This window comes from Aquila chrysaetos, chromosome 12 (genome assembly GCF_900496995.4).
Source record: "Aquila chrysaetos chrysaetos chromosome 12, bAquChr1.4, whole genome shotgun sequence".
Taxonomy (NCBI): domain Eukaryota; kingdom Metazoa; phylum Chordata; class Aves; order Accipitriformes; family Accipitridae; genus Aquila; species Aquila chrysaetos.
Window position 1 is genome coordinate 6,090,676 of NC_044015.1, and position 18,800 is coordinate 6,109,475.

Sequence of the window (18,800 nt, forward strand, 5' to 3'; positions counted from 1 at the left end):
GTATTCTATATGCACAAACTTGAATTATTACATGTTTTTAGGTCAATTTTCTCAGAAAGGGAAAGAACTGAAACAAAACCACTTGCAATATCATAACTGAAGCAAAGGTAGCAGGGATAAGTAATGAATGCCTTTTATTAGACTAACTGCAATGCTACAGCCTCCCCAAAAAGTTTCACAATCAAATCTCAACCCTCCCTTATAGAATAAGCATCCTCCTCCCATATGGCATTTTTATTAACAGATTTTAAAATCCCATTTAGGAAAGACAATAGTTTTACTATTTTACAGACTCAAAAACTTAAGAAGTCTTTGTTCATCTGCCCTCCCTTCAGGCATGCCTCTAAGACATCAAGATGCTTACTAAGTGAACATGCAGAATGTAGACCACTTGACATCAAGCCTATGTGCATTTCACTAAGTTTGGAAAATAGGGGCACATGTCACTGCATGATTCAAGCAGAACTAAACAAACCTTTATATCATGCATATAGAGTTGTTACTTCTGAATAAGGAGATTCAAAGAAGAGAGGAAGTCCTCAGGGGGAGGAATTTTTGCCTACTACGGGAATTAAATACCACGGTTCTGAGCTCCAAATGCCAACTGGGAACTCAATATGATCTACCAATATCTGCCACGTGACCTAGCACATTTACAGTTTTTAAAGGACTAGCAGCATGTTACACAAAGGGAGGAATTTTCCTTTTACAAGTTGATGGCCATAATGTCTTGCCATCTCAGCTAAAAAGCAGAGCCAACTCCACTTAGATGCTTTTTTTTTTTTTAAAGGCAAGCCCCAAACTAGGTTTCTGGCAATTGACCTACCATGAATAAATCCTCCCAAAGTGAAGACTCAATCAAAATATGGCAGTAGATGTCATATGAGTTGAAAGATACAAACTAATATTCCAGTATTTGAAGCCCACATATTAGAAGTTATTGTCTGCCAAAAAGGATTAAAAAAATCTGACAGTGTCTCTGGAAAGGCATTGACCTGGCATTCACAGAGTCACTCTGTGGTGTTCTCTACCTCTCCAATGCATCATCTGAAAAGCTCAATGTCAAAAGGGATTAAGACTGCAAAACTGCCGAGTGCCTACTTCACGGTGAACAACAAGGTCTTAAAAATGCAGAATATAAGGACAAGGCAAGCACACATTGGTGCTTTTCCTACAATTATTTCATGGCCTCAAAAAATCTGCAGTTCAGATTCTTCCAGGAGCAGAGATGTCGCTCCACTCTTGCTCTCAGCAGGATTTTTTTCCCCCCATGCTTTTCCAGTTATTACTTGAATTCACAGCTCTGTGTATTAAGAAATTCTCTTCTGTTTTCTAATCTTTCTGTAATACTACTTGATTTTTTTTTGAGCACTACTGAGCTAACATTTTCACAGAGCCATTTCAACATCTTAGCCTTAAGTGAAGACTGTCAAAGTTCACCACTGTATATATAGAATTAGCAGTTTTCTCCTGGCTGCCTCACTTTACATATACCTACATCAAATTTCTTCTGATGCTATTGCCTAATCAGAAATTCTCTCAAAGACCTCCCACAGTTAGGTTCCTGCTTATTCATACAGGCCCTCTATATTGCTCTGAAAAGCTTATTATCATGAACAAATGACTTTTTTTTTAAACTATTCTTCCCTTTATCCTTATCATATATGAAACATTGAACACCACAAATACAGCATAGATCTCTACAGGACTCTACTGGTAGCTCCAATTTATTCCATCACTGTTTCTTTCTAATCATTCATGAGAAGACTTCTCTCATCTTATGCTTGTTAGTTTTCTGAAGAGGCTTTGGTGAGGACGTGGTCAAGTAAATGGTGTCAAATGCATCTCCCTTGACCAGATGATTGAGGATTCCCCCAGATCTGAAGTTTGCCACCTCATTCTTCAGAAGCCTGGGTTCCCACTGACCCAGTATAAGCCCTGCATCCAATAAAGAGCAGAATCACAAATAATTTTGAACACAGAATAAGGAAAACTGTCCTATAGGTTTCCCTGTAGTCTCACCTGGAACTGATGTACTGTAGAAAATAATTTGTTGCAGAAGGTACGTCTGATGTAGGAAGGCCAACATTCTGTACATCGGCAGTTTCATCACTTTCATCTCCTAGCTATAAAAAGAACAAGTACATATTGACAGTTTTAACTACTGACCACAAAATTTTCAGCTCATTCTTTCTCAAGACAAAGTTCCATCCACAAACACTTTCTACAATAAACCAATATAAGCCTATATCCCAATATTACACTTTCTTCTGTTATGCTAGGAAACCTGCACAAACCTGTCTTCAACAGGAGGTACTAACAATCCAGTCAATTACTCCATGCACAGGTTTGAACTCAGGCTGCCCTACTTTTCTTTTCTCACCTTTTCTGTGAAGTCTTTGTTGCATGGGAGCATCTTAGGAACACATTTCAACTTAATTCTGACCCAAAACGTAAGAGAAAACATGTTGCACCAAGGTTTAGATGTTACCTACGACTGCAGCAGATGTGTTTATTTTTGAAAAAGCTTCTTATGCTACTAAACAGTATTAATTAATTTATTAAATGTCTGGAAGACCTTTTTTACTAAACAGCCAATTGAACTGTGTTCACAGCTTCTATTTTTGCATATATACATGGAGGTTTTAACCCTGTTACATAGTGGCTTCATAGTACTTCATAAACAGTGTGTAATGCTCGTGCCAATGAATGATCTGTTCCACTGCCTCTTATCCTCACTTAAATACATCAACTCTTAGTCAGGATAACAAACATGTGTTTACCTTAACTCTATCTCTTAAGTTTTGCCCAAATACAAATGCTTGCTGTGCGTTTAGTTCTGCCTTCTCACAGCTGTCATCATCTGAAGTACTGTTGGACTCTTTTTTCTGACATTCTCCTGCCTAAAGAAAAGAAATTGAAAACTTTAGCCTAGGTAATTGAGCTTCTTTAAACAAAACACACATGTTATGACATGGTGAGTCACACAGTCATTTACAATGACAAGCCGATAACATCTCTAGAGCTACAAGGCAAATTTTGCATTTAAAAAAAAATTCCACAGTTGTTTAAAACATCTTAAAAAAATTAAAAAAAAAAAATCACAGAACAGTTAAGGTTCAAGGGGATCTCTAACAATCATTTGGTCTAAACCATGCTCAAAGCAGCATCAACTTCAAAATTATGCTAGGCTACATGACACCTCGTACAGTCAAGTCTCAAAAAATCCAAGAATGGCAGTTTTACAGTTTGCTAGCCTGGTTCAACATTTGACTGCACTAAATATGATAGTTCTGTCCTAATACCCAACTAGAATCGCTCTTCCCCACACTTGCAGCCTCTCATCTGTTTGGTAGGCACTTCCAAGTCTCATTCTATATTGCTACAGCCCACCACTAGATAGTTGAAGAGAACAATTCAATTCCCCTCCCCTAGTCCAAGCAAAACATACTCAGCTTTTTCACTCTTTCATCAGACATCAGGTGCTCCAGCCATTAGTCACCTTGGTGATTTGAGCATCTTTCACATATTGGCAAGCCCCAAACTATACACAATACTCCTGATGCCACCCACCAGTGGCAAGTAAAGGGGAATAATAACTTTTCTGAATCTAATGGCTGCAGTCTTAGTAAAGCAGCCCAGTATGTTCTCTTAATCAATAAAAGGATGCACTACTCATTCATGTTCAGCTTGTTCATCATCGTTGCACAGGACCTCAAGGTTCCTGAACCTTTTGTTCTGCTAAGGACCACCTTCTATCCTGCACCTCTGCAGCCCACTTTCCATTAGTAGCTCTGTAACCTTTCACTGCAGCTGCCATGGCAGTATTTTCCCCTATTACTCTCATACTACAGTTCTCATCCCATTATACTCAGGGCCTTGCACCTTGAAACCCTTATAGTAGTGTTGGGAAGCAATTGCAACCAGCATGGGAATCACCCCCTCCCTCTTCTCGCCTGATTTCCTACCCTGTAGCTTTTGATTTACATTAGAAGACCCAACAATATGCATGCACAAAGCCTAACAACTAATCAGCACACAGCAGCTGCCCCTCATCAAAGCATGCTCCAATAAGCATTAACAGCATCATAAGCAGAAAAAAAAACAGTAGGAAGTTTGAGCATATCCTGATGAAAACTACATAGTTACTATAAGAAGAGTACTATGGGGTACCACCTGCTCCACTGGAGAGGATGCCCAGTGGGAAGATGCCTGTCTGGGAAACCCCTGTCACTTGTCTTCCTGGCTGACCCGTGGAAAGTCTTCCGTTTTCTTCCCCCTTTTGCTCTCCCCTCCTCCAAAATAAAATAACTGTCACCCTTAGAAGGAATACTATCAGCTATAGACCCCGCTACTAAGTTCTGTACATGAGAACTTGTCTCAACATCCTTCATGCAACACCAGGATCTCCAAGCACTTGTCTGCATAGCTGCTTTCTAGCTAGTCACTCTCCAGTCCTTGTGACACATAGGTTATCTCATCCCAGGTACAGGACTTTGCATTTGTTGACTGTCACTTAATTTCTCTTGGCTCATTTTTCCAGCCTGCTGCAATCCCTCTGAATGGCCCTGCCTTCCAACATATTGACCATTTTCCCCTTCTTGCAATTTACTGGCATCCACAAACTTAACAAGCTTCACTCCACCTTACCAGGTTGTTCATGTAAACATTAAACAGTATTGACCTCAATGTCAGCCCTAGAGGAATGCCTCTAGTAACTGACCGCCCATCAGACTTTCAACCGCTGACTGCTACCCTTGAAGCTCACTGGTTTAGCCAATTTTCCACCCACTTTGAATTCTACCTAACCAGTACATCTCTCTCCAGTTTGGTTATGACAATGATACTGGAGACCATCCATGTCAAAGACCTTGCTGAAGTAAAAACCAACAAGTATTGCTCTCTGCACAGGCAACCATCTCATCAGAGTGCAGGGGGGGTGATGGAAATCAGGTTGGTCACCATGTTTTAACCCTGCTAGCTGTTCTCAATCACTGTAAGGTGCTTCATATCCTAGGACTCCTTCACCAGGAAGGAAGAGGAAGGTGCTGAGCAGTTTCTACTTCCCTGGAACCTCTTTCTTGCCCTTCTTGAAAATGTGTGCCATGTTCTCTTCTTTCCCAGTAATGAGGATCACCCACAATACCACAACGTTTTGATAATAGGCAGTGGTCTCACACAAACACCAGACAGCTGCCTTAGCACCCATGGATGCATCCTGTTTGGTCCCATGGACTTGTATAAGTCAAACTGTCTTAGATGGTTCTTAAGTGAATTTACTATAATAATTCACTCCCCCAAACTTCCTCTAGGACAAGGGACCTGGCAGACCTGACAGCAGACCTCTCCAGTAAAAACCAAGACAAAGGTATTGACTCCTTCAGATTTTTTCATGTCCTTCATCAGTAGGTTCCCTCCAACATTTGGCAGCAGACCTACATTTTTCCTTCATCTTGCCTTTGCTGCTAATGCACCAGTAGAAGCCCTTCTTGCAGCCCTTTCATCCCTGGACATTTCCAACTCCAGCTAAACTTTGGCTTTCCCAGTTCTCTCCCCACATGTCCAGACAATCTTTTTGTATACTTCTCAGGTACCCTGACTTCCTTCCCAACTTATGTACACTCCCTTTCTGGATTTAAGTTGCTCCCAGTTCATCCATGCTGGCCTCCTGCCACACTTGCACAGTTTTCTGCACGTTGGGATAAACTACTCATTCTCTAAGGTGGTTGTCCATAAAGATAAGAAGCTCTCCTGAGCCCTTCTGTCCTTCAGGATCCTACCAACAAGCTCAGTGAACAAGCTGGAGTCTTTTCTCCTGAAGTCTGGGTCTTTATTTGACTACTTAGCTTCCCCACTTCCCCCAGGATCTCAAACTCCATCTCATAGCTGCTGCAAACACAGCTTACTCTCAACCTTTGTATTTCTAACCAGTTCTTTGCTGTGAATACCAGGTCCAGCTGAGTACCTCCCTGGTCAACTTATCTGACACCTGCATTAAAAAAAAAAAAAACCCAAACCAAACACTGTCCTCACCTTATTCCTAAAATCTCCAGGAGTATTTACATGAGGACATGTTGCCATTTTATCAGGTGTCAAAGTACTTTAAGTTCCCTGTTAGAACCAAGGTCTGCAATTGTGAAGCTTCTAGTTCTCCAAGGGCTTTAGCTACTTTCTCCTCGATTGGTTCAACTCTAGTGAAGGTCCACCTTAATCTCCACGTTGTTGGCTTCCCCTCTGATCTTAACCTATAAAGCCTTGACCAACTCAGCACCTCTCCCAAACCAAAGCCTCTGCATTCAAGCAGCTTCTTTGAGCATAGCAGAACACATCCCCTTCTTGCCTTTCCTGCTCTACTTCCTAAAAAGCCCATATGTATCCAATGCAGTACTCCAGTTATCCAATTGAACCTCTTCTATCCGTGATCCCAGTGAGGTTATAGAACTGCCGCCGCACACAGATCTCCAATTCCTCCTGTTAGTTTCTCACGCAGGGTGTTGCCTACAGGTGCTTCAGACTGGCTGCCAGCCATGGCACCTTCCGCACATATTGCGCAGGGGAAAGAGGCAGTGGGAAAACAACGCTGAACTGGGTCCAAAGGAGTTTTGCAAATCCCATTTTATGTTTAAGGGACATAACCTCTGCATAACCTAGCTGTATCATCTGCCTTCAGATTCTAATTCTGGCATTTCAAAGACATCCTTTTTCTGCTGGTAGTCAGAAATGGGCCAGTGTTGCCTGCTGGGAGTAGTCTTCCACCACTGAATGGTGCAGACAGGGTAAAGGAGCATTCTGTTGAACAAAAAGGAAAAATCATTATCCTAGGATCTCCTTAACAGGTTCTCCTCCTTCTGGATAAGGATCAGTATCTCCCTGCTGCCAAAAAGGCCAAGGGCTGCATGGTAGTCTTGAACAGCTGCCTATCAAGCTTCCCTGCACATCTGATGACCTTCTGTCACGAGACTCTCCCACCAGTCAAGGGAGGTTGAATAGAAGGCTGTAGCTTGTACCCATCTAAGGACTACGCTGCTTAGGGCTCCTGCAGTTTCCTGGTGATTTTCAAGACAAAGAGACAAGGCCTAGCCAAAATAGGTCCAGGTCACCACAGAGATGCTCAGAGTAGGACAACAACCAGATAGAGAATGTTCCCACTCTGCTACCTTGTATAAGCACAAGACAGAGACCTCAAAGAAAAATCTTTTCTGCCAGTGAATTAAGACCATGACTCTCATCTGCTCTAATAAGGGCAGACCAGGCTCATATATATAACTGCAAAATGCCACGTACTTCCCCTCAGAAGGAAGCTTTCTCATAGGTACATCAAACCTATGCCACAGATCTGCACAAACAATTACTAATATGAAACTTTTAATTCCAGAAGTAACCATTCACTCTTATCAAGCAATCTAATATTCTGCAGAGAGACTCCAGAATTTAACACAACTACTGTATGAACTCCAATTACTTACAGAAAGCTTTGGGCAGATGAAGCTGACTACAAATGCCAACACAATGAAGACTATCCCATCACACTCCTTGGTAAAATTGCAAATGTTCAGTTACGAAGCTTTATACTATTTAATAATAAGCTTTCAGCAATCCTTAACATCTAGATTTAAGAGCTTTCTTCTATCAAAAAACTTCCTCCCAAGTCAGTATTCCTGAACTTTGATTAAAAAAAAGTCAAGAGGACTTCTGGATGTTAAAAATGTATAGAGGGTCTCCCTAATGACATACACAGAGGTTAACAAGCATGGCCCACAAAGACTTCATATTGATCCATGCAATGAACTTACTTATTGCTACTTAATTATGGCAGTAGTCTTTCACTAAACCTTAAAAAGCCATTCACACTTGGAAGTCTTTCTGCCGAGATATTCAGATTTCAAAATTGAGACTTCAAGTAAACTGTTGCACACTCTTGCACTGTTAACAATACTACTTCTATGCTCAGTGTGACATCAAAAAGCAACCCACTGTCTAATGAAGCTACCAAAAAAAAACCCCAAAACCCACACACCCTTCAAAATCCCCAAACATCCTCTTCATGCTCCCAGTCAACATATCTTAAGATGCCAACAGTTAGCTCAATACCTGCAGGAAGGAAAGGACTGGACACACTTTACACAGAACAGGGAAGAAATTATTTCATTACTTTCCTTTCAAGATACCAAACAAACAACTCTTAATGCACTTAGATGCCTTTCCCTCTAGTTGAAGCTTTTCAGCTCCTCCATACCTGCATTCTCCCTCCACCATTTCCTTAGGAAATTTATTTGCTGCCTCTGCTTTTTTACCTACTATCAGCTCCTGTCTCTAAGCTTCTTTGTGTTACTCGTTCACTTCAGTTGCCTCTGTGCTTTCCACTCTCACATTTCCCAACACCATTCCACATTCAATTGTTAGAAATCAAGACACCAGTAAAGCCATCATCTGTGGGCAGGGGATCACTTTTCGCTAGGCAGTCTGAGAAGGAAGACTGAACACATGCAGCATAAACCGCTCAGTTTGCCCAGCTCAAAAACAAAGCCTTTTCAGATGGGAACAGGAATTCAGTAAATGCTTCCTAGTCACTGGCCTGACAGGACCACCAGTCAGACCTGGTGACAGCCACTGGAGGAGATGATAGCTTTTCCCCCCGCCTCATTGAAGACGAATCCCTACTCTCCTGACTCCCTGCACACAGAGTAAGAGATGAATCTGCAGGAGGAAGCTGTATTTCTTCATGCAATCTGATCAGATGAAAAAGTAGTATTCTGACTATCAGTCCACTGAACCAAGATGCCTGAATTACAGGAATTCAACGTCTATGGTAGGAATGGCATCACTCAAGCAGTAGTAAGATTTTACAGCAAGACTAGAAAAAGTTAGAAAGATTAAAAGGAATCAATGAGAGCAGAAGCAGAACTGAGCAATTTTTTTATATTTTGTGAAGGAAAGTAGGTATGAAAAACCATCCTAAACTGTGGATTCAGTAAATCTTTATTACAGTTCTTCAGTTAGTAAAGATAAATATAGCATACTATTAGGACAGTATAAAATCCACTACTACACCTGAAGTGTACTACCATAATATGGATAGATAAGGGGGCTATCACTGATGAAACTGCACTGTTCAGAGAATACTATTTTAAGGTCTGTCACCTTGAGTGTGCTTCCAATCCTTCTTCAACTCACCTTGTCTTCAGAGTCAGAACTTTTCAGTGTCGCATTACTTAGTGATTCTGATGTGGCTGCAGAATCTGGCGGGATATTTACACCATTAGTGCCACTGCTGAGAACTGCAATAAGAAATGAGAAAATGACATAAATTCTCTAGCTAATTAGATTGTCCTAAAAGTTTTCTATAGCAAATTGTATGCTGTTTTGTTGTTTAAGCCCATGAAACATTGCAGTGTAAACTCCAGAGTTCCCATACTATTTTGCAAGAGACAAGGACCACAATTCAGCAATTCTTAGCAGAATCAAAATTCCAAATGCAGAAAACTAAGTCAGCAAAAAGTCACTTAATCTATACAAATGCTGCAGTGACTTCAACATATACAACTTCAAACAACCGCCCTGCTCCTATCTAATACTGTTCACAGCCAGCAGGGCTCCTCTTTGGACTGATCTAGCTACTTACATACTGAACTCCCACTGAAAATTTGTACCCCAATATTAAGTCCTATGTAGAATCCAATCTGTGCCAACAGGCACGCCAAGAAATCAAGCTAGAAATGTTTGATTCTATGCCAGATTCAGCATTAACTGAAGTTACTTCTGTTTCAGTTCAACTGAACTTCCAAATAACAAAAGGTGGGGTACTAGGGAAACATAGGAGTTTAGGAGACATAGACACCTTGAAAAGTTTTTTTGCTTTAACTTCCAGTTTTCAATCTTGCCTATTTTTATTAGCTGTATCAAATTCCATAACAATACAATGAGCATAATATAAATGACCAAACTTAAGAATTAAAATCGTATCTTGAAGTCTCAACTCCAAAATGGTCCCCAAGCCTAAAGGCATCTCCTAGTGATTTAGGCATTTTACATCACTGTGCAGCTACCTGAAGTCTATCAGTACTGTTCAATCGATCAGCAGTAGCTTATTACACCATGGTCAATGCTGTCATTTGAGATTGCCAGTCCACACCCTTAAAAGTCTTTTTATTCCAAAAACCAAGCATGGACTACACCAAAGTTAGAGGCCTGGCAATATAAGACAGTCATCCTACACAAAAATTGAAGGTTTGACTGTGTTATCCCTTATATAACACAGATATACTTAACATTTAAGATGCTTCTTTTCTTAAAGGAAAAACCTAGAAAAACAAGGGCAGATGCTGAATGAAAACAAAGTGCTACACTAAACAGATTTTGTATTTTTGTTCTCCCTCCGCACTATTCTAGAAAGCAAAAGCATTACTCACCCATCTGCGAGAAAGTTTTTGGCTGTGGTGCCTGTAATACTGCTGGACGCAGCACACTTCGCTGCTGTTCCTTCGGTTTCTGGCTAGGGAGACCTGCAAGTACAAAGTTTTTTCAAGAGATATAAACCTTTAAAGTTGAAAAATTCAGCTTCATCTAATCTTCTCTGTTTCCAACAGAACATACAATGGAAAACCAGACATTTAAGAAGCTTCCGCCCGCTTCTTTCCCATCCCTCACTCAGCCTCAAGATAGAATTAGTCCCAAATAGAGAAGACAACTTCATAGCCTTAAAAGACACTTTAAAAATATATTCTCTACCTTATCCAGGAAAGCAGAGAGAGTCTATGACTGACTCAGAAATAAAAGTCAAAATGTAAGAGAAATGAACAGTACACAAGCAATCCTATTTGACTGACATATTACTCAACTACACATTCCAAGTCTTTTCTCCTTCCAATGAAGTCATTTCCAGATACTGGTAAACCATTATTTTTTTTTGTTCTTCATACAATCAAATGTATTGGTAGTGTAATAGTCTTACATGTTGTTTCATTTAACAACCTTTTGGCTTTTTTAATTAACCTGGCCTCCTTGGTTTGCTATAGTAAGATACACAGCACTACAACTCTTCAATTCCGCACTGATTCAAAAAGCCAACTGACCTTGAACACCCTAATAAAAAAAACAAAACCAAACCAAAAAAAACCCCACAGAACCAAAACCACCTTAACATCAACTCTGTAAGGTTATGGCAATCCCAAAAGGTTGAGTTTTCTTCATTGAACAAAATAAAGATGAACTCTTGATCCAATAAAATACTGCAACAGAAATCACTCATAGCAACTCAGCTGAATATTCTACAACTAGTTCCATTTCAGGCCACCCATATTCAAAGGACATGACAACAACCAAAATATAACAACTATCCTAAGTTCAAACATTCACATGTCAGCTCAAAAACACTTGTTTGTTTTTTTTAAAATTTACTACTCTTCCTGCAAACAAAATAAACAGTTTCCATATATAACAAATAATAGCTTCCATTACCAAAATAGTTTTTGGTTTGTTTCCTCAAACTCCTAAGGAGCTGTAATATTAATGTCTTTCCCATACTGGCTAGGTCTACATCAGCAAACAGGAAACTCATTAAAAGCCAAACTGTACAGCAGAACAGGTAGGGTCAAGGACCCGACTTCCACACTATCGTCAAAAGTCAGGGAGAGGAAAAAGTGGGGAGTGAACAACATTTCAGACTTTGCTCTAGGCCTGTCCTAGACTGAGCGCCCATTAATGGCTGGAACTTGTTCAGTGCATTCCTGGAACACTCCTTTTGTTCCAGTTTGCTACCAAAGAAATTGAGTTCACAAAGCCCAGGACTACTCTTAAGAATTGAATCAAAGCATGCTAAGCAGAGACAACTGGGAGATACATTTCAGAAATGCATGACTGATACAAGCCAAAATTTCAATGCATCCATACACATTACACAGTGGATATGGGCATAACCACTCTGGAGAATACAAGATTTTTTTCTGCATAAACACAGGTATTGCTACCTTCCAGTTATAACAGCAGCTTGAGGAAACTCAAATAAGATGCTTGAACTGGTTTCTTTTTACTGCTGCAGAAAACATTGAACTCACCTGCACTAGGTGCCTGACCATGGATAAGTATTGGTGGCTTTAGCCGGAATCCACTGCTCTTTTCCTCTAGAAGCAAAATACAAAATTGCAAGGACATAGCTGTAACGTACTACATACATTCAGTCCGTCACAGAATTCCTCATGCTTTCCTTACTGTAGCAACCCACAAGTTATACAAATATCCAAAGTCATAAGGAGATTTCCAAAGAACAAATTCCCTTCCTCCAGAATAAGTCTGGATTTCCAGTGATCATCATAGCAAATATACATCACAAAGACAGAAACACAAGTTGTTGCAAGAAAAAAAAAAAATTGTTTTTCAGGAGAAACACGAAACAGACTATTTTCATAAGAGAAATGGAGTTCCTTCCATGAAGGACTTAATAGAGGTTTAACAGAGGCAGCAGAGGTTTTAAGTGAGAATCAAACTAAAGAAAGGACAATCAAAAGCATCACTGAACATGACAGCTGCTAACAAGCACACAACTGCTAATTATCATAAATTAAATTAAAATTAATTGGTTAATATTAGTTTCTTGTAATTCCATTAGCTTTTACCTTATGCTTTTATAGTATGAAGGTAAAAAATTCCTTTGCTTGCACTCACTACAGTTAAGGCTTTCAGAGAAAATACCAAAATCTCAAAAAAATAATATTCATAAATCCACAGCTATTACAAAATTAGTTCCTAAGAACTTACAAGGTATAATTATAAAATGTTTCATTTTAGGGGCATAATGGCTGTGCTCAGAATAAGACAACTCAGCACCTTACCATCTTACTGTACTTAATTATTCTCATGCCATTTAGGCATAAGATAACAAATGTCCTGCTATACAGCAATACCAACACAACCAAACTGCAGAATAACAACAAAGTAAGTGGTACTGTCAACACAGAGTTCACAGGTCATGGCTGAACATCATCATGACCATAGATTATGGTTGATTTGATTTTCAGCATCAAAAAACCCAGCATCCAAAGTAGATAAATGAAAATTTCCCTTAAGTTTTATCTTAAGGTTAACAGGCAGGCATAGAGTCACATTGCAGTCTTCCACCACCACTCCCAAAGCATTTAAGAATTTTGATACTTGTTATTTTAATTACCTCCAGCAAGCATGAAATCAAGCAATGAAACGAGCAAGAGAACAACTCTAAGATCAGAATCATTACCACTTCCGTTCTCCCAGATAGGGTCTTACTTCTGAAGTATCAGAATACTTTGGATCATGACAGACTAACAGCAGTTTGCTGAGAAAAATCAGAAAAATGAGGAATCTCACCTGGTTCTGAGTCAGAATTGCCTGTCGAGGGTTCGCAGAAGCTTGATGGCATAAAGACATTGTTCTTTGTTACTGCAGTCAAGGAAAAAGAAAAATAAAGAAAAGTTGTGTATGTTGTTCTTAATTATAAACTCTGTTCCCAGACATATTAAGGCTGCAAATTGAAAATTATTTTTCTAGTAATTTGTTTTATTTTAGACTTTTCTTTCTTCTAAACTAAAACAGCATTACAGCCACAGAAGTAACAGGTTATTGTCCATAAAATCCCCTTAGTTTCTCCTGAAACAGAGAAAGAGCAAATTTCATTTATTCTGGAGGGAAGATAAACACAGGATTCCTGGTCTGAACTGTATCTGAAGTAGGAATTAAAAGTGATGTTAGAATGTATAGTATCATTACAAAATACATATAACATTTCAAAAGGCCTCTGCAGAAAGGGCAGAAAGGAGTGTAATGCCTGCTAAATAGTGGAAGCTAACACCTGTGCTCCTCAAAAGGCTTAAGAGGGATAGCATAGTTTGCCCTAAGAGCTAAGCAACTTGTTTGAACTGGCCTGCAAGGACAAAATTTCTACAGAACAAAGGAGAGTACATCAGAGTATTTGCAGATGTCACACTTAAGCATAACAGTCAACAAAAGAGCAAAAAATGTTTGAAAAGAACAAAGGACAGTGTTTCTTTTCCACACTTTGCTGGGACCTAGAGAAGCGAATAATAAGTAGTTTGGTCAAGGCCCTGTTCAGCAGTTGAAGTACTTTTGGTGTTGTACAAAGGATCACAGACAATGCAGTTTATGAAATATGATGACCAGAGCAGGAGGTAGATGCATAAAGAGTCACAAGGCAACAACAGTAGGCTGGGGTTTTTTGCCTCCAAGAGATTATCTTGCATGAGGTAAAGTACAACTATATTTATCGGCTCTTTTAGCTTTTATGAGGCCATGGAAGAAGCTTAAGTATGTTGAAAAGAAAAAGGAAACTCATCTCTGAACACCTTTATACCATAAGATGCAGCACTTGCCTTTTGTAATTAAGTTTTAGAGTTTGGTTTTTTTTTTTAATGTTTGTCTCTTTCCTTTAATTCCATCTTCTCTCTTTTTATTATGGTCTGCCTTAATCTTAAACATGATGCAGGTTTCATCTAAGCAAAATTTCCCTACCCTTAAGAGAAACATAACCCCACAAAAAATTTAAGAGGTTTGGAAAATGAAAGATTTTCTGTAAACCAAGGCCATCAAATACTGTCAGCAATATTCAAAGAAGCCTTTATGGAAGTCGCAATTCCAATCAAAGTTGACACTGCTTGACAACACCACACATCAGAAGAGAGCAAGGGAGTCAAATAGGGATGTATGTAGTCAGTCAAATGACTGTATGTAGTCAAAATGCATTAGCCAAGCAAATGCTTGAGAAAGTACGTGGAATCCTGAAACATCCAGTATTTAACCGTAAGAGTGTCAAATAAATTGTTTTCCTCCACTTCTTCACAAATGTTAGCATTAAGCAAAATCTGAGATTTTACAGATTCTAATCTCAAAACGTAAAGGCATTACAGACTAGAAGAGTTAGTGATTGCAGGGAACCTCGGAATCTAAGGTCCAGTTAATAAGCAAGCAAGCTCCTAACAGGCTATACACATTCTGTTATCCTAACAGAAAGTCTACAGACAAAAAACCCCTATTTGTTATTTTTGTGCAGACAGTGTTCTTTTACTAAGAGTGATTGGCATGCAGACAGCAGCAACATTGGTCCCCTGAACAGTACTCAATTAACAGGACTACACCTTGAAACCCACTAAGCTGCACACCAGAAAAACTAGATCTTAAGATGGGATTCTTCCCTTGACTAGCACTGGCAGCATGAAATGAGAATATTGTGCCCATAAAATATCAGCAACTACATTTTAAATTCCATAATCACTTATTTCTTTAAAATTAAGAGCAAAATAACTAGGTTTTCATCTTTTAGTCACACTTCCCAAATGTGCTGTATGTTAGAGGAATATTTTTTACTGTTCTCTCCTTTACTGTTTTTCTCATCTCCATTATTTCAACTAAGATGGCAGAAACAAAGTAACTTAAGTCTCCAAACCTGCTCCTAGCACTGACGTATCTCAGCTAAAATAATTCTTGACCAAAGCTAAAAACTTCATATTGTCTGTGAAGAGAGAAGGCATAAATTTTAAAGACTGTTCCTGTGGGTGAACACAAACATCAAACATGACCATTCCCGTGTAAGTGAATTGCAGAAATATACCCCTGGCCTTCCCAGTGATTTTGCTGCCTTGACTGTATACACAAACAGGCAGCAGTCATTCTCTCTTGCATTTGCCAGGTGAGAATGTTGCTGAAATGCACTGAATTCTCTCCACTTTAAAGGAATGGGAGGAAAAAAAAAAAAAAAAACAACTTAGGCACGACCTGAGACTTGGAAGATTTGCCTGGCAGCAAAGTAACTAAGAAAAAGGTAGCATTTATATGAATTTGTTAAGAAGCAACCTGATCACAACAAATCAAAAAGATTTCTGGTAAATTCTTCAATTTAACAGTGTAAGATTAAAAGCTGAAACTACAAATATATATAAACTTACAGATAGAAAATATTTTAAAAAACGTATCTATCAACTCCTTTGGGCTTCACTGAATTTGCTAACACAGACCATAGAAAAAGTCAAGAGTACACGGCTGCTGTGGTCTTCAGCCAAAGCACAGCATACAGTAGTAAGACTGCTGACATGACTGGGGGAAAAAAAAAGTGTAAGAAGGAAACCCACCTCATATATAATAGTGTAGCAACATTTACCTGACTGAGAAGGAGGGAACTGAGTTAAGGATGAAGTCCTCTCACGCTTTACAGGTGGACAGTAGCTCCCATCCTCTCGATCAGATTCTGCAGAAAAAAGCAATTAGAGAAAATGCACAAAATCCTGGAGAGACAAATACTTGTGTTTTTTAATCTGACAATCAAATCTCTTACCATCTCCATCTTCTGGACTTGATCCATCTGCTGATCTCTGAAATCAGATGACAGTGATAAAACAAAAATCACATACTGAACATTTCAATCTCTTTGGACACATCCAAATGTTTTAATCATCAGTTTAGAGATTTTCTTTACTGTCAGTGATACACACTCAAGGCAAAGCATTTTTTTTATGACTTACATGTAGGCATATTGAGTTTTACCCAGACACTATTAAATAATATTAATTCAAAATATTTCATTTACAAATAAGATACCTGAAAATTCATATCCAAACACTAATATCCTTAGAGAGTATGCAATGATTATTACAGTTACATCTTCTACACATTGAAAATCTGAAAATGACAATTTTCAAATTTGGTTTGATTTTGAAAAATATCATAGAAGTTCCAAGCTTATCATGAACATACCCATTATTTGAGAGTTCATTCCAAAGCACTCTTCCTAACTAATGTAACTGACTGGAGGAATATCTTTCAAAGGGCACTCTATAAACCAGTACTATGATGTGTTGATAGAAATTAGCAATGGATAGGCTCCTAGCATCTTCCACAGTACCAGGAACAGAACAGGAAACATCACAGGCTACCGTCTATCACAATATTCAAGAAGTCTTTGAACAAAGGTTTCACATCTTTCCTGAGGATTTCTAGGTGTCTCTCCTCCTACTTGCTCTGCCAGTTCCTCAGCTGATATAATTTCCCTTGTTCCTGCAAAACATAATCCCATGATGGATTCCTACAGAAGGTGACTAGGGCAGCATTACCATCTTCATGTCATTACAAAACCTCTTAACATACTGGACCTTCTCCCCAGTCCAACACTACCCTTTCATCCCACTCCTGCCCCAGGCCACACAGACAGACACCTCCTCTTCACATAGTCTCACTTCTGCTCTTCCTCCCCAAGTCAGCCAAGCTCTGCTCACGGACAGAGCCTGCTGCAGCCCCAGAACTCAGCCTTCCCCACTGCAACTAGTCATACTTCGGCATGGAGAACAGGCAGACACAGAAGGATCGGGCAACACACAACAGGACTGGTTAAGGCTGCACAGGACTATGATCTGAAAGACATACCTTGGATGTAAGAACACCAGAAAGTACAAAACTTTCTATTTAGCACTGCATATATTTAGAAACCAGATATTACCATACTATCAGTATTTCACTCAATGCTAATAAAAACCCATTTACACTGCATTTTGCCTATGCAATTAAGTTTAAGGGGTTTTCTGTTCTGTTTTACATTAACAGAAAAACTAATAGCTACCTCACTAGCATCCTAGTCAAGTACTTTTGAAACCTTCAGCGTGGGGAATGAAAAGCTATTGACAGTTCTGGAACACAACCTCCACACATATCTATCAGCCCAACTGCATTCATACTGTATTTGATGATCCATGTTCTTCCTAGATAATTGGTGAAGTACTCCACACTATTGGAAGATGATCTTATTAGGCATCTCCCTTGCCAACATACACTAGTTTCCCAAAAGATAAGGCTAAAGTGGAAAACCATGATGTCATCTATCTGTTTCAGCAATCAGCATCTGAAGTTGGAAAAAATTCTATTTTGCACAGAAAGGGTTGTCACATACACCAGCAATTTGTTTCAATTTTTAGCAAAAATCCTGAAAGCAAAAGGAAACCATTTGGTAAAAAATTTGCATGAATGGAACTGCAGATCTCTATGTGCAAAAATCCTTTAAAAAAAAAAATCAACAAATGATTTCCCCCTGAACTTCAAAAACTTCTTAAGCTGTTACTAATACGTACTGTATTCTCAATGCTCAAGTAACACAGACGAAAAAGTCAAACCTGTATAGCACAAGCTTCAAATTATCACATCATTATAATTTCATTAACTGATCAAGTACAACTAAATATACCATCACTACATTTAGTGGGCAAGGAGCATCAATATCCAAAAGCAACTCTGTATCCTACTGAAGACAAAGCAGAGCTAAGTATCTACTCTCTCTGAATGATTTCCATGCTTCCTAGTTCAAGAGTTTTAGGAGATTAAAGCTGTGCAAGAGTCCACATGACAAGTGTTACAGCTGTTACTGACATTGCCAACCCTAGTCAAAGTAGATGCTGCACAGAATTAAAAAAGGACTTCCCATTCTCCCAAATGTATTTTTTCCTACATGGGCATCTAAATATCTAGATCATTTGGTATGTTACCTCCCATCCTTACCCATTCACACACAGCTCACACTGTCAATTATTGCTTGGGGAAGTTGGGACAGACCTTGCAAATAACTCCCACCAGAAAAATGCAACAACAGATTTAAATTTTTTTATGGACTCAGGAATTTAAAGGCCAGGGAAGAAAAAGTCATAATCCCTTAGGTTGATCCCCAAGCACAGACAGGCCAAAGAACCTCATTTATGTCTACCTCAGTACTGAAACTCCTACCTGAGCATTTAAGATATCCAGGTTCAATTTTCTGTTTTCAAATGAATGAGAATACACAC

The 18,800-nt window shown here is 39.1% G+C and overlaps 1 protein-coding gene across 5 annotated transcripts in view; it reads right to left on the bottom strand.

Moving 5' to 3' along the window:
- The window catches only part of RANBP3 (RAN binding protein 3), a 57,885-nt gene that overhangs the window by 12,054 nt on the left and 27,031 nt on the right, over positions 1–18,800 (bottom strand). For 4 of the 5 annotated variants that reach the window (XM_030032542.2, XM_030032544.2, XM_041127868.1 and 1 more), the window contains 8 exons: positions 16,313–16,349; positions 16,139–16,225; positions 13,339–13,410; positions 12,054–12,119; positions 10,410–10,502; positions 9,175–9,278; positions 2,784–2,903; positions 2,023–2,126 (listed from right to left, as the gene is read on the bottom strand). In XM_030032542.2, coding sequence (XP_029888402.1) covers positions 2,023–2,126; positions 2,784–2,903; positions 9,175–9,278; positions 10,410–10,502; positions 12,054–12,119; positions 13,339–13,410; positions 16,139–16,225; positions 16,313–16,349 — 683 coding nt within the window. The remainder of the gene's footprint in view (positions 1–2,022; positions 2,127–2,783; positions 2,904–9,174; positions 9,279–10,409; positions 10,503–12,053; positions 12,120–13,338; positions 13,411–16,138; positions 16,226–16,312; positions 16,350–18,800) is intronic. The other variant, XM_041127867.1, reaches the window with a different exon arrangement.